Source organism: Solanum tuberosum, unplaced genomic scaffold (assembly GCF_000226075.1).
Source record: "Solanum tuberosum cultivar DM 1-3 516 R44 unplaced genomic scaffold, SolTub_3.0 scf00683, whole genome shotgun sequence".
Lineage (NCBI taxonomy): Eukaryota > Viridiplantae > Streptophyta > Magnoliopsida > Solanales > Solanaceae > Solanum > Solanum tuberosum.
The window spans coordinates 110037-122256 of NW_006239602.1; the positions used below are offsets into that span (position 1 = coordinate 110037).

Sequence of the window (12220 nt, forward strand, 5' to 3'; positions counted from 1 at the left end):
AGTTTTATGGAAATAGTAACTATGAAACTTTTAAACCATAAAACTTTTGAAACAAGAAACTTTTAAACCATAAAACTTTTGAAATAAGAAACTTTTAAACTATGAATCTTTTGAATAAGGAAATTTTAAACTAGGAAACTTTGGCTTTGTACATTCAAAGTTTTAACATGGACTTCATGTGACACGACCCAATTTTATTTCTTTAATATATTTGACTTTGCCTTATTTTGGATACTTCTTCTGTAATAGACATTTTCTTTATTTTTTATTGAAATCCGTCAATATTTATGGAGACAAACCATCGATCGTGGGAAAATTATTTTACTTTCCTCCTAACTATAAAAAATATTATTAAGTTGTTTTAACTATTATATAAGTTATTTTTTAAAACTATTTAGTTACATCGATCGTGGGAAAATTATTTTACTTTCCTCCTAACTATAAAAAATATTATTTAGCTAGGGTGTAGGATTTAAATGATTTTTCCTTCAAACTTTGCGAATTATTTAAATTGGTCCTTGAACTTTATGAATGGTCAGAATTTCTCCTTTATATATATATATGTTGTTGTACATACATTAACCCATAAGGGCAATTGAGTCGTTTTGATAATAAGGAAAGTAAAAATGAGACTTTTTAAATACAAGGTAAATTTGTGATTAATCGTGTAGTTCAGGGGTGAATTCATATCTTTGTCGTATAAAGAATGACAAATAAATTTAAAAAGATTCATATTTCAAACAATAAATGTAAATGACGGTAATTAACGATTAATAATATGACATGTGAAACGTTTGTCATAATATAGACCTTTTTGGCAAATATCATTATTTTAACGACATTGTTTTCCAAATATTATTAAAAATAATGACACTTACCAACAAATGTCTTATTATATTGGACATTTGTATAAAATGTCGTTCTTTTAACAACATTATCACAAAATGTCAATAAAAGAAACGACAGTTGTTGCAAAATGTCATTATTTTAACAACATTTTTTCAAAATGTTGCTAAAAGTAAAGACATTTGTTGCAAAATGTCATCATATATTTGACATTTGATGTCAAATGTCATAAAAGAGTGACAATTCTGACCAAATGTCATTATTTTAATGACATTTTGCATCAAATGTCATTATTTTAATGACATCTTGCATCAAATGTCATTGTTTTTGCGATATTTGTTCATAAATGTCAATAAATTCTTTATTTTTTGACATTTATTTCAAATGTCACCAAATAAATGTCGTCATATCTCTACTTTCTTGTAGTGCAATTTGCTGATAAAGAAGATTTTTGTATAGCTACATGAAGACTATGTGAACAACGAAGATTATCATGCATGTGAAGAAGGTGGATCAAGTTTTATCAAGAAAATCCAGCCAAAAGGGGAGATTTCTTAGGGTTTTACCTTGATTTTCTTTCCTTATTTGAAGTTTATTTATTTACTTGAACTTTTTCTGAAAGGAAAATATAATTTTCTTCCATATTTGGTTTATTCTTTCCTTAGAGGAATAGTTTACAATACTATGGTGTGTTTTGATATTAATAAAATAATTTCTCGTTTTCCAACTAATACTAACACATAACTGCAATTAGTAGGTAGATTTTTCTAAGAAATTCATTTGTTTAAGAAAGCTTGTCTTATGGTCCTGTGGAAGACTTTGACAGAGAAATTAAGGCTAACGAAAAGGTCTTTGTGGTGGGCAGCAATGAAAGACATGACCCCATTGGCATGTGCAGTAGTTTCCCTGAAATGCACCCACACGATATTTTAAAATACAACTTCACGCCCTGCCCTGCATCATTCCAACAGCCAACGAAATACAAATTCATTGTTTAATCATCAACAACTTTAATTTGTGTTCCAGTTGCTTCCACTCTAGACTACCATCACATATCTAATATTCGTTATAGTCAATTCAACGTATGGCAGAAGCTTTCCTTCAAGTTGTGCTAGAAAATCTCAATTCTTTCCTCAAAGGGGAACTTGTATTGCTTTTCGGTTTTCAAAATGAGTTCCAAAGGCTTTCCAGCATGTTTTCTACAATCAAAGCCGTCCTTGAAGCTGCTCAGGAGAAGCAACTCAACGACAAGCCACTAGAAAATTGGTTGCACAAACTCAATGCTGCTACATATGAAGTCGATGACATCTTGGACGAGTATAAAACTAAGGCCACACAATTCAAGCAGTCTGAATATGGCCGTTATCATCCAAAGGTTATAACTTTTCATCACAAGGTTGGGAAAATGATGAAAGAAATGATAAAAACACTAGATGCAATTGCTGAGGAAAGAAGAAATTTTCATTTGCATGAAAAGATTATAGAGAAACAAGCTGCTAGACGGGAAACAGGTACTCATCTTAAATTTTTTTTTAGACAAAATTAGTATTACAAGACTGTAGGAGTGACAATTAATGATAACTTAACTTCCATGTCATAGAATAGAAAGTACTTTCATAAATAAGAAATGTTAAGAAATCCTCTAACATTCTTCCCCGTTCTTAATGCATTTTCACTTCTTTTTTAAAGCGAATATGCCAGTTGCCACTAGGTAGTTGCCTAGCAGCAATTTTTTTTTCTTATTAATAAATAAAACCCTCAGCAGGGAGAAATACAGATAAGGCGGTTAGGTCTTACCTTACTAATCCTATGAAGTAATTATCCTTCACTAATTAACAAGCATGCAAAAATAAGAACTTGAAAGAGCAAGATACCCTATGATCATCATAGAGTTTATAACATACTTTGTGTTAATATTACATATGATAAATCAAGAAGAAAGTTGAGTTATCATCCTCAAACTTCCGTTTACAAATGAAAGAATTAACAAAGAAGAATTGCCCAAGTTGAGTAATTTGTTGAAGTTGAGACTTGTCTTCCTCTTCAAATCTGTACAAAATCACTTGATAACTCATCATTTCTTCTTGGATATATTGAGTCTTGTTAAAGTTGTTGACACTATCATATGATTCCGTTTTGTCAGTCGTGTCGGTAGGTATCTTGGAACACTCCTCAGTCACCTCACCATCCAGCTATTCTTTCTTATGTGATTCTTTTTGTTATTGTGTTGTTGACTAGGAGAAATATCGAAATCCTTAGCTGCATTTGCAAACATTGACCCAATATAGCCTCTTCCTAACCTTCCTCAAAGATGTCCCTACCTTGTAGGTTAGAAATCTATTTGTGGAGCAAGCACTATTTCCACCAACTTATAATTGCTAGTTGAGAAACCCCGTGATGTACAATCAATATAACGGCTACAGCCTACAGGTGCCGAAGAAACATTTTTTGCTACATTATCCTCAACGGCCACCAGTTGCCTCTCATTAAGCTTCAACTCCTTCTCAATAATAGTGGTTGCCACTCCTTCTTGCCCTGTTGTGAGCTGTTCAGAATTCCACACCTCAACATGCTGCATTTTTCACAGCTTCAGTTCAACTTTGTTGCTGCTCAGATTTCTAGAGTTTGGGCAACACAATCATGGCTCAATCAAGAGCATGAACACCACCCTAATCATCATCTAAAGTTCCAGACATAACACCTTCCTTTCTAACAACGTTAGTAATTGATTGCTGCCCCAAATTATCAACTTGTGAAGCAACATCCTCTTTTTACTGCTGCACAATACCATCTTGAATTCTGTTTTTATTGTTAGAACCATAAATACCTCTTTTATTGTTAAGTATTTCGGTTGCATCATCTTGCACTTGGTCTTGATAATTATCACGTGGAACAGGTTTTGTTTTAACTGAACCAGAAGTTTATGGAAGGGACAAAGAGAAGGATGAGATAGTGAAAATCCTGATAAACAATGTTAGTGATCCTCAAGAACTTCCAGTCCTCCCAATAGTTGGTATGGGGGGACTGGGAAAGACCACTCTTGCACAAATGGTCTTCAATGATCCGAGAGTGACTGAGCATTTCTATCCCAAAATATGGGTTTGTGTCTCGGAAGATTTTGATGAGAAGAGGTTGATAAAGGCAATTGTAGAATCTATTGAACGAAAGTCACTTGGTGACATGGCCTTATCCACTTTCCAAAAGAAACTGCAGGAGTTTCTGAATGGAAAAAAATATTTGCTCGTCTTAGATGATGTTTGGAATGAAGATCAAGAGAAGTGGGCTAATTTAAGAGCAGTCTTGAAGGTTGGAGCAAGTGGTGCTTCTGTTCTAACCACTACTCGTATTGAAAAGGTTGGATCAATTATGGGAACATTGAAACCGTATGAATTGTCAAATCTGTCTCAAGAAGATTGTTGGTTGTTGTTTATGAAACGTGCATTTGGGCACCAAGTAGAAATAAATCCTAACCTTGTGGCTATTGGAAAGGAAATTGTGAAGAAGTGTGGGGGTGTGCCTCTAGCAGCCAAAACTCTTGGAGGTCTTTTACGCTTCAAGAGAGAAGAAAGAGAATGGAAACATGTGAGAGATAGTGAGATTTGGAATTTACCTCAAGATGAAAGGTCTATTTTGCCTATCCTGAGACTGAGTTATCATCACCTTCCACTTGATTTGAGACGATGCTTTTCATATTGTGCTGTGTTCCCAAAGGACACCAAAATGGAAAAGGAAAATCTGATCGCTCTCTGGATGGCACATGGTTTTCTTTTATCGAAAGGAAACTTGGAGCCCGAGGATGTGGGTAATGAAGTATGGAATGAATTATACTTGAGGTCTTTCTTCCAGGAGATTGAAGTTAGATATAGTAAAACTTATTTCAAGATTCATGATCTCATCCATGATTTGGCAACATCTCTGTTTTCGGCAAGTGCATCAAGCAGCAATATCCGCGAAATAAATGTAAAAGATTACAAACATACAATGTCCATTGGTTTCACTGAAGTGGTGTCTTCTTACTCTCCTTTGCTCTTGAAAAAGTTTGTCTCATTAAGGGTGCTTAATCTAAGTAAATTAGGATTTAAGCAGTTACCGTCTTCCATTGGAGATCTAACACATTTAAGATACCTGGACTTGTCTGACAATAAAATTTGTAATCTTCCAAAGAGGTTTTGCAAGCTTCAAAATCTTCAGACTCTTGCTCTAAATAATTGCTGCTCACTTTGTTGTTTGCCAAAACAAACAAGTAAACTTGGTAGTCTCCAAAATCTTTTACTTGATCATTGCTATGGATTAAATTCTATGCCACCAAGGATAGTATCATTGACATGCCTTAAAACTTTAGGTCGTTTTGCTGTGGGAAGGAAGAAAGGTCATAAACTTGGTGAACTACGAAATTTAAATCTCCATGGCTCAATGTCAATCACACACCTTGAGAGGGTGAAGAATGATACGGAGGCAAAAGAAGCCAATTTATCTGCAAAAGCAAATCTGCACTCTTTAAGCATGATTTGGAATGGACCGCGTAGATATGAATCAGAAGAAGTTAAAGTGCTTGAAGCCCTCAAACCACACCCCAATCTGAAATATTTAAAAATCTTTGGATTCAGTGGTTTTCGCTTTCCAGACTGGATGAATCATTCAGTTTTGGAAAAAGTCATCTCTATTGAAATTTATGGCTGTGAAAACTGCTCGCACTTACCACCCTTTGGGGAGCTGCCTTGTCTAGAAAGTCTAGAGTTATACGACGGGTCTTGGGAGGTAGAGTATGTTGAAGAGGATAATATTCATTCTAGATTCCCTACAAGACGAAGGTTTCCATCCCTGAGAAAACTTTGTATATGCCACTTTCGAAATTTGAAAGGATTGCTGAAAAAGGAAACAGAAGAGCAATTTCCCATGCTTCAAGAGATGAAGATTATTCATTGCCCTATATTTGTTTTTTCAGCTCTTTCTTCTGTCAAGGAATTGGAAATTGAGGGGGACACAGCTTTGTGCTCCATATCTAATCTTAGCACTCTTACTTCCCTCAACATTAGCAGTAACGACGAAGTGACTTCACTCCCAGAAGAGATGTTCAGAAGCCTTGTAGATCTCAAATGCTTGAAAATCTCTTTTTTCAAGAATCTCAAAGAGCTGCCTACTAGCCTGGTTAGTCTCACTGCCTTGAAGCATCTGGAAATTCTTGGTTGTGATGCACTAGAGAGTCTCCCCGAGGAAGGGCTGGAAGGTTTAACTTCACTCACGGAATTATCTGTTGAGTACTGTGAGATGATAAAATGTTTACCGGAGGGATTGCAGCACCTAACATCCCTCACAAGTTTAACAGTTACTGGATGTCCAGAACTAGAAAAACTCTATGAGAAAAGGATAGGAGAAGACTGGCACAAAATTGCTCGCATTACTAATCTGGATATATATTAGTGAGTTATGTAATTTTCCGATTTTCTTTTGGAAACAAATGAAGGATCAATTTGTATTATACTTGTTAAGGTAAAATCCATTCACTCTACTTGCTGCTGTTTTATCGGATAATGCACTTTTGGCTAACAGTTGTTGGTTATCACTTTCTGAATGAATATTGTGGCACATGGAAAAAACACCAAACAGAACAGTTCATGTTTTCTGTCATGAAATTGGATGTCTGGGGGGAAATAGATGCAACAAGTATTAGCTCCATATCTAAGCTTACAACGCACTAGAGAGTCTCCCCGAGCAAGGGATGGAAGGATTTACATGTTTGTATAGAAATTGGTGTTTCTTCATTTTTTTGGTTTTTCTTACATGTTTGAATGTCAGAAATATGTATATAAATTGGTATTGATGAATGTGAAATTGTTCACTGAATACGCTATCTCGTAAAAAAACAATGGTTATATACAAACATGTTATATGTATGAATTGTGTAAAATATATGGTAAATTTAACTAGTTTAGGTGTACTGTTATTTTCTGGGGTCTGAATTTTGTAAAGGAACGGGTGTACTTTCCGATATTTTTCTTTGCTTATAACGTTGCATTATTCATCAATAAATACACGTAAAGAGAATATAAAACCTAGTTCTTCAATAAAATTTCAATCAATGATTTTGTATCAACTGTGAATGAAAAGTTATGTGGAATGGACTAGTTATAATTACAAACTCAATTATTCAATGGAAATAACACACAATCCCATGTTACCATGTCTATCAAATTTATTTACTACCATATGCAATTAATATTGTACTCAAATCATCAAACCAATGTGATGAGCATTAAATACTACTCATGAGTTAGTTTGACTCTAACATGAGAAATATTACTCCCTCTATCCCATTACACTTTTCGTTTTTCGAGAGTTAAACAGTTTAAGTTTGACTGAGAATTTACACATGAAATCTTCAAAAAAAATTTATATGAAATTTATATATTTGTAAACTACATAAAAAGTACTATAAATCACAATAATTGATAAATCAAAATGTTTAGAAGATCTATGAAAAATTTACGGTTAAAGATTGACTTGTTTAAATCTTGAAAAAATGCCACATAAAATGGGATGGAGGAAGTAGATATATGTGTGCCTATTAAATTGTATCATTCTTTTTTAAACAAATTAAAAAAAGCTAGTAATATTATAACTTGAGACATAGTTAATACTTCCTCTTCTAAGGGCGTTAAAATTGCATAAAATATCTAAAGCAAAGACTTTTCTTTTACATGTATGTCTTACACATTAACAGGACCACAAGTCACAACTTCCATTCCTTTGACCATTTCCATTTGAAAAAGAATTAGTTACCGAAAAATACTTTTTTCTAAAAATAACTGTACTCCATGTGTATTTTAAATAAGGGAAAAGGGTAAAAAATTCTTTCGGCTTTCATTTATTAGTTGAGTTTACTCTTATTGTTAGAATGAAATTGTTATTATCCTCGCTGTTACTATACTTATCACCCGTACCCCTCAATTGGATGGAAAGCACAAATCAACTAAAATTATCCAATTTCAAAGCACGTTTACTACAATCCAAGCTGTGCTAGAAGATGCTCAGAAGAAGCAATTGAAGGACAAGGCAATAGAAAATTGGTTGCAGAAACTCAATGCTGCTGCATATGAAGCTGATGACATCTTGGATGAATGTAAAGCTGAGGCACTAATTAGACAGAAGAAGAACAAATATGGGTGTTATCATCCAAACGTTATCGCTTTCTGTCACAAGGTTGGGAAAAGGATGAAAAACATTATGGAGAAACTAGATGATATTGCAGCGGAACGAATTAAGTTTCATTTGGATGAAAGGACTATAGAGAGACAAGTTGCTACACGCCAAACAAGTGCTCATCTTTAAATATTTTTCTAAAAAACAGCTTTATATCATCAAGTTCATGTGTGCTTTTGGGATTTTGTCTAATCTAAATGTTCGTCTCAAGTCTAAATAGGATTTATTAATTGGGTTCAAAATCTATTATCTAAATCTGTTTGGTGAAGTTTTTAACATATAATCTCAGATAAATCCATAGCTTACTCATAGGATTAGGATAGGCCTCCAAGTCTAAATGACAGGATAAAGCCAGAGTTGTTTTAGATCTTATAAATTAACAATGATAATTCTTCTTGGACCAGGTTTTGTTTTAAATGAACCACAAGTTTATGGAAGAGACAAAGAAAAGGATGAGATAGTGAAAATCATGATAAACAATGTTAGCGATGCCCAAACACTTTCAGTCCTCCCAATACTTGGTATGGGGGGACTAGGAAAGACGACACTTGCCCAAATGGTCTTCAATGATCAGAGAGTAATTGAGCATTTCCATCCCAAAATATGGATTTGTGTCTCGGATGATTTTGATGAGAAGAGGCTAATAAAGGAAATTGTAGAATCTATTGAAGAAAAGGCACTTGGTGACATGGACTTGGCTCCACTTCAAAAGATGCTTCAGGACTTGCTGAATTGAAAAAAATATTTGCTCGTCTTAGACGATGTTTGGAATGAAGATCAAGATAAGTGGGCTAAGTTAAGACAAGTCTTGAAGGTTGGAGCAAGTGGTGCTTCTATTCTAACCACTACTCGTCTTGAAAAGGTTGGATCAATTATGAGAACTTTGCAACCATATGAATTGTCAAATTTGTCCCAAGAAGATTGTTGGTTGTTGTTCATGCAACGTGCATTTGGGCACCAAGAAGAAATAAATCATAATCTTGTGGCTATCGGAAAGGAGATTGTGAAAGAATGTGGTGGTGTGCCTCTAGCAGCTAAAACTCTTGGAGGTATTTGCGCTTCAAGAGAGAAGAAATACAGTGGGAACATGTGAGAGATAGTGAGATTTGGAAGTTGCCTCAAGATGACAGTTCTATTCTGCCTGCCCTGCGACTTAGTTGCCATCACCTTCCACTTGATTCGAGACAATGCTTTTCATGTTGTGCAGTATTCCCAAAGGATACCGAAATGGAAAAGGAAAATCTAATCTCTCTCTGGATGGCACATGGTTTTCTTTATCGAAAGGAAACTTGGAGCTAGAGGATGTAGGTAATGAAGTATGGAATGAATTATACTTGAGGTCTTTCTTCCAAGAGATTGAAGTTCAATATGGTCGAACTTATTTCAAGATGCATGATCTCATTCATGATTTGGCAACATCTCTGTTTTCGGCAAGCGCATCAAGCAACAATATCTGTGAAATATATGTAAAAGGTTTCCCACATATGATGTCGATTGGTTTCGCAAAAGTGGTGTCTTCTTACTTCGTTCTCACTTGCAAAAGTTTGTCTCGTTGAGGGTGCTTAATCTAAGTTACATAGGACTTAAGCAGTTACCGTCTTCCATTGGAGATCTAGTACATTTAAGATACCTAAACTCGTCTGACAATGGTAGAATTCGTAGTCTTCCAAAGCAGTTATGCAAGCTTCAAAATCTGCAGACTCTTGATCTACATGATTGCGGCCCATTTTCTTGTTTGCCAAAAGAAACAAATAAACTTGGTAGTCTCCGAAATCTTTTACTTCATGGTTGCTATGAATTGAATTCTATGCCACCAAGGATAGGATCTTTGACATGCCTTAAGACTCTAAGTTGCTTTGTTATTGGCGAGAGAAAAGATTATCTACTTGGTGAATTACAAAACCTGAATCTCTATGGCTCAATTTCAATCACGCATCTTGAGAGAGTGAAGAATGATATGGATGCAAAAGAAGCCAATTTATCTGCAAAAGAAAATCTGCATTCTTTAAGCATGAGATGATATGGAGATGAACGTCCACATATATATGAATCAGAAGAAGTTGAAGTGCTTGAAGCCCTCGAACCACACTCCAATCTGACTTCTTTAACAATCAGAGGCTTCAGAGGAATCCGTCTCCCAGACTGGATGAATCACTCAGTTTTGAAAGATGTTGTCTCTATTGTAATTGAAGGTTGCGAAAACTGCTCATGCTTACCACCCTTTGGTGAGCTGCCTTGTCTAGAAAGTCTAGAGTTACACAAGGGGTCTGCGGAGGTGGAGTATGTTGATTCTGGATTCCCTACCAGAAGAAAGTTTCCATCTCTGAGAAAACTTTTTATAGGCAAATTTGATAATCTGAAAGGATTGCTGAAAAAGGAAGGAGAAGAGCAATTCCCTGTCCTTGAAGAGATGGAGATTTGCCGGTGCCCTATGTTTGTTATTCCGACCCTTTCTTCTGTCCAGAAATTGGTATTTCGATGGGAACAAGCCAGATGCAATTGGTTTCAGTTCCATATCTAATCTCAGGGCTCTTACTTCCCTCCATATTAGCAGTAACAAAGAAGCTACTTCGCTCCCAGAAGAGATGTTCAAAAGTCTTGCAAATCTCAAAGACTTGGAAATCTCTTTCTTTAAGAATCTCAAAGAGCTGCCTACCAGCCTGGCTAGTCTCACTGCTTTGAAGCATCTGAATATTTATTGGTGTGTCGCACTAGAGAGTCTCCCCGAGGAAGGGGTGAAAGGTTTAACTTCACTCACACAGTTATCCATAACATACTGTGAGATGCTACAATGTTTACCCGAGGGATTGCAGCACCTAACAGCCCTCACAAAATTATCAGTTAAGTATTGTCCAACACTGGCCGACCGATGTGAGAAGGGAATACGACAAGACTGGTACAAAATTGCTCACATTCCTCATGTGTTTATCCGTAAGTATTATTCCTTTTTGGATGTAATTTTCAGATTTTTCTTTTGCAAACAAATCAACTATTTGTAAGATCTATTTGTATTATACTTGATTTTTTTTGGGTCTGTAACAATAAATATTTGAAATTTTTCATATTAAGATTCAGAATTAGTCTTATAGCTAACTCTATCTTCTCATAGTTTAATAACATCAATTTGATATTTATATTACATTACTCATAGAATTTCAAGTTTTTATTGTTTGCACAAGTAACAAGCAATAAATTAAATTTTGAGATAAAAGTGATTTGTGTATCATGGCTTAAGTCGGATTTTTAAGTTTTTCTCAAGTTATATATATGGCATTTTGTAAAAATTAGATAGTGTGGATTTTGATTTTATTCAACAGTGTCTTGTATTTTTAAAAATATATATACAAATAATATGAGATACACGCGCTAAGCATACCCAGAAACTAGCATATAAAGAATCATGTACGAAAGAATAAAATGAAGTTCTTCTGTCCGTGTTGATAGGAAATGTGTGTTTTTAAGCTCTCCTCTGACACGAGTTAATATCTCAGATGGTCACTCAACTTTGAATTGTTCACTTAGAAAGTCACTCAACTTTGAGTTGTTCTCTTAAAAAGTCACTCAACTTTGTTTTACAACTCAAAAATCATTCAACTATTGATATTTCACTTAGAAAATCACTCAATCAATTTAAATATTTTTTTCATAAAATTTTATTGAAATTTAATTTTTATGTTAAACTACTTTCTTAAAGAAATAATAAGATATTTATTTTAATTATTTTGTTAATCCAAATTATTTAATTATAATTTTTTTGGAAAATGTACCGTAGCAATTGACCCCACAAAAAACTTTTTCCGTTTTATCAATTATATAACTGGAATTAAATATGTTAAAAAATGATCCAAAAAAAAGAAGAAGAAAAGAAGGTAAAAAGAAAAATTATACTTCAAAGAAATTCAATAAAATAAATAAAATAAGCATCTTATTATTTCTTTTAAAACAATAGTTAATTTTTATTTTGTATTTTACAAAATTTAATGAAAAAATTAAATTAGTTGGGTGACTTTTTAAGTAAAATATCAATAGTTACGTGCCTTTTTAAGTGAACTATTAATAGTTGAGTGACTTTTGAGTTATAAAACAAAGTTGAGTGATTTTCAAAGTGAACAACTCAAAGTTGAGTGACTTTCTAAGTGAACAATTCAAAGTTGAGTGACCATCTGAGATATTA

General features: G+C 34.2%; 1 protein-coding gene and 1 pseudogene across 1 annotated transcript; both read left to right on the forward strand.

Annotated features, from left to right (window-relative positions):
* Nucleotides 1-1678: 1678 nt before the first annotated feature.
* On the forward strand, nucleotides 1679-6656 carry LOC102590647 (putative disease resistance protein RGA1). The gene is made up of 2 exons (XM_006366823.2): nucleotides 1679-2357; nucleotides 3743-6656. The coding sequence occupies exons 1-2, from the start codon at nucleotides 1931-1933 to the stop codon at nucleotides 6265-6267; spliced, it is 2952 nt and encodes a 983-aa protein (XP_006366885.1). The 5' UTR covers nucleotides 1679-1930; the 3' UTR covers nucleotides 6268-6656.
* Nucleotides 6378-11144, forward strand: LOC102591663 (putative disease resistance protein RGA1; annotated as a pseudogene).
* Nucleotides 11145-12220: the final 1076 nt, after the last annotated feature.

What these genes read in the sequence shown, in the direction of transcription:
- LOC102590647 (XM_006366823.2), top strand. Translation starts at nt 1,931, where the DNA reads ATGGCAGAAGCTTTCCTTCAAGTTGTGCTAGAAAATCTCAATTCTTTC. An exon ending in AGCTGCTAGACGGGAAACAG is followed by an intron (nt 2,358 to 3,742) that starts GTACTCATCTTA and finishes CACGTGGAACAG; the next exon opens with GTTTTGTTTTAACTGAACCA.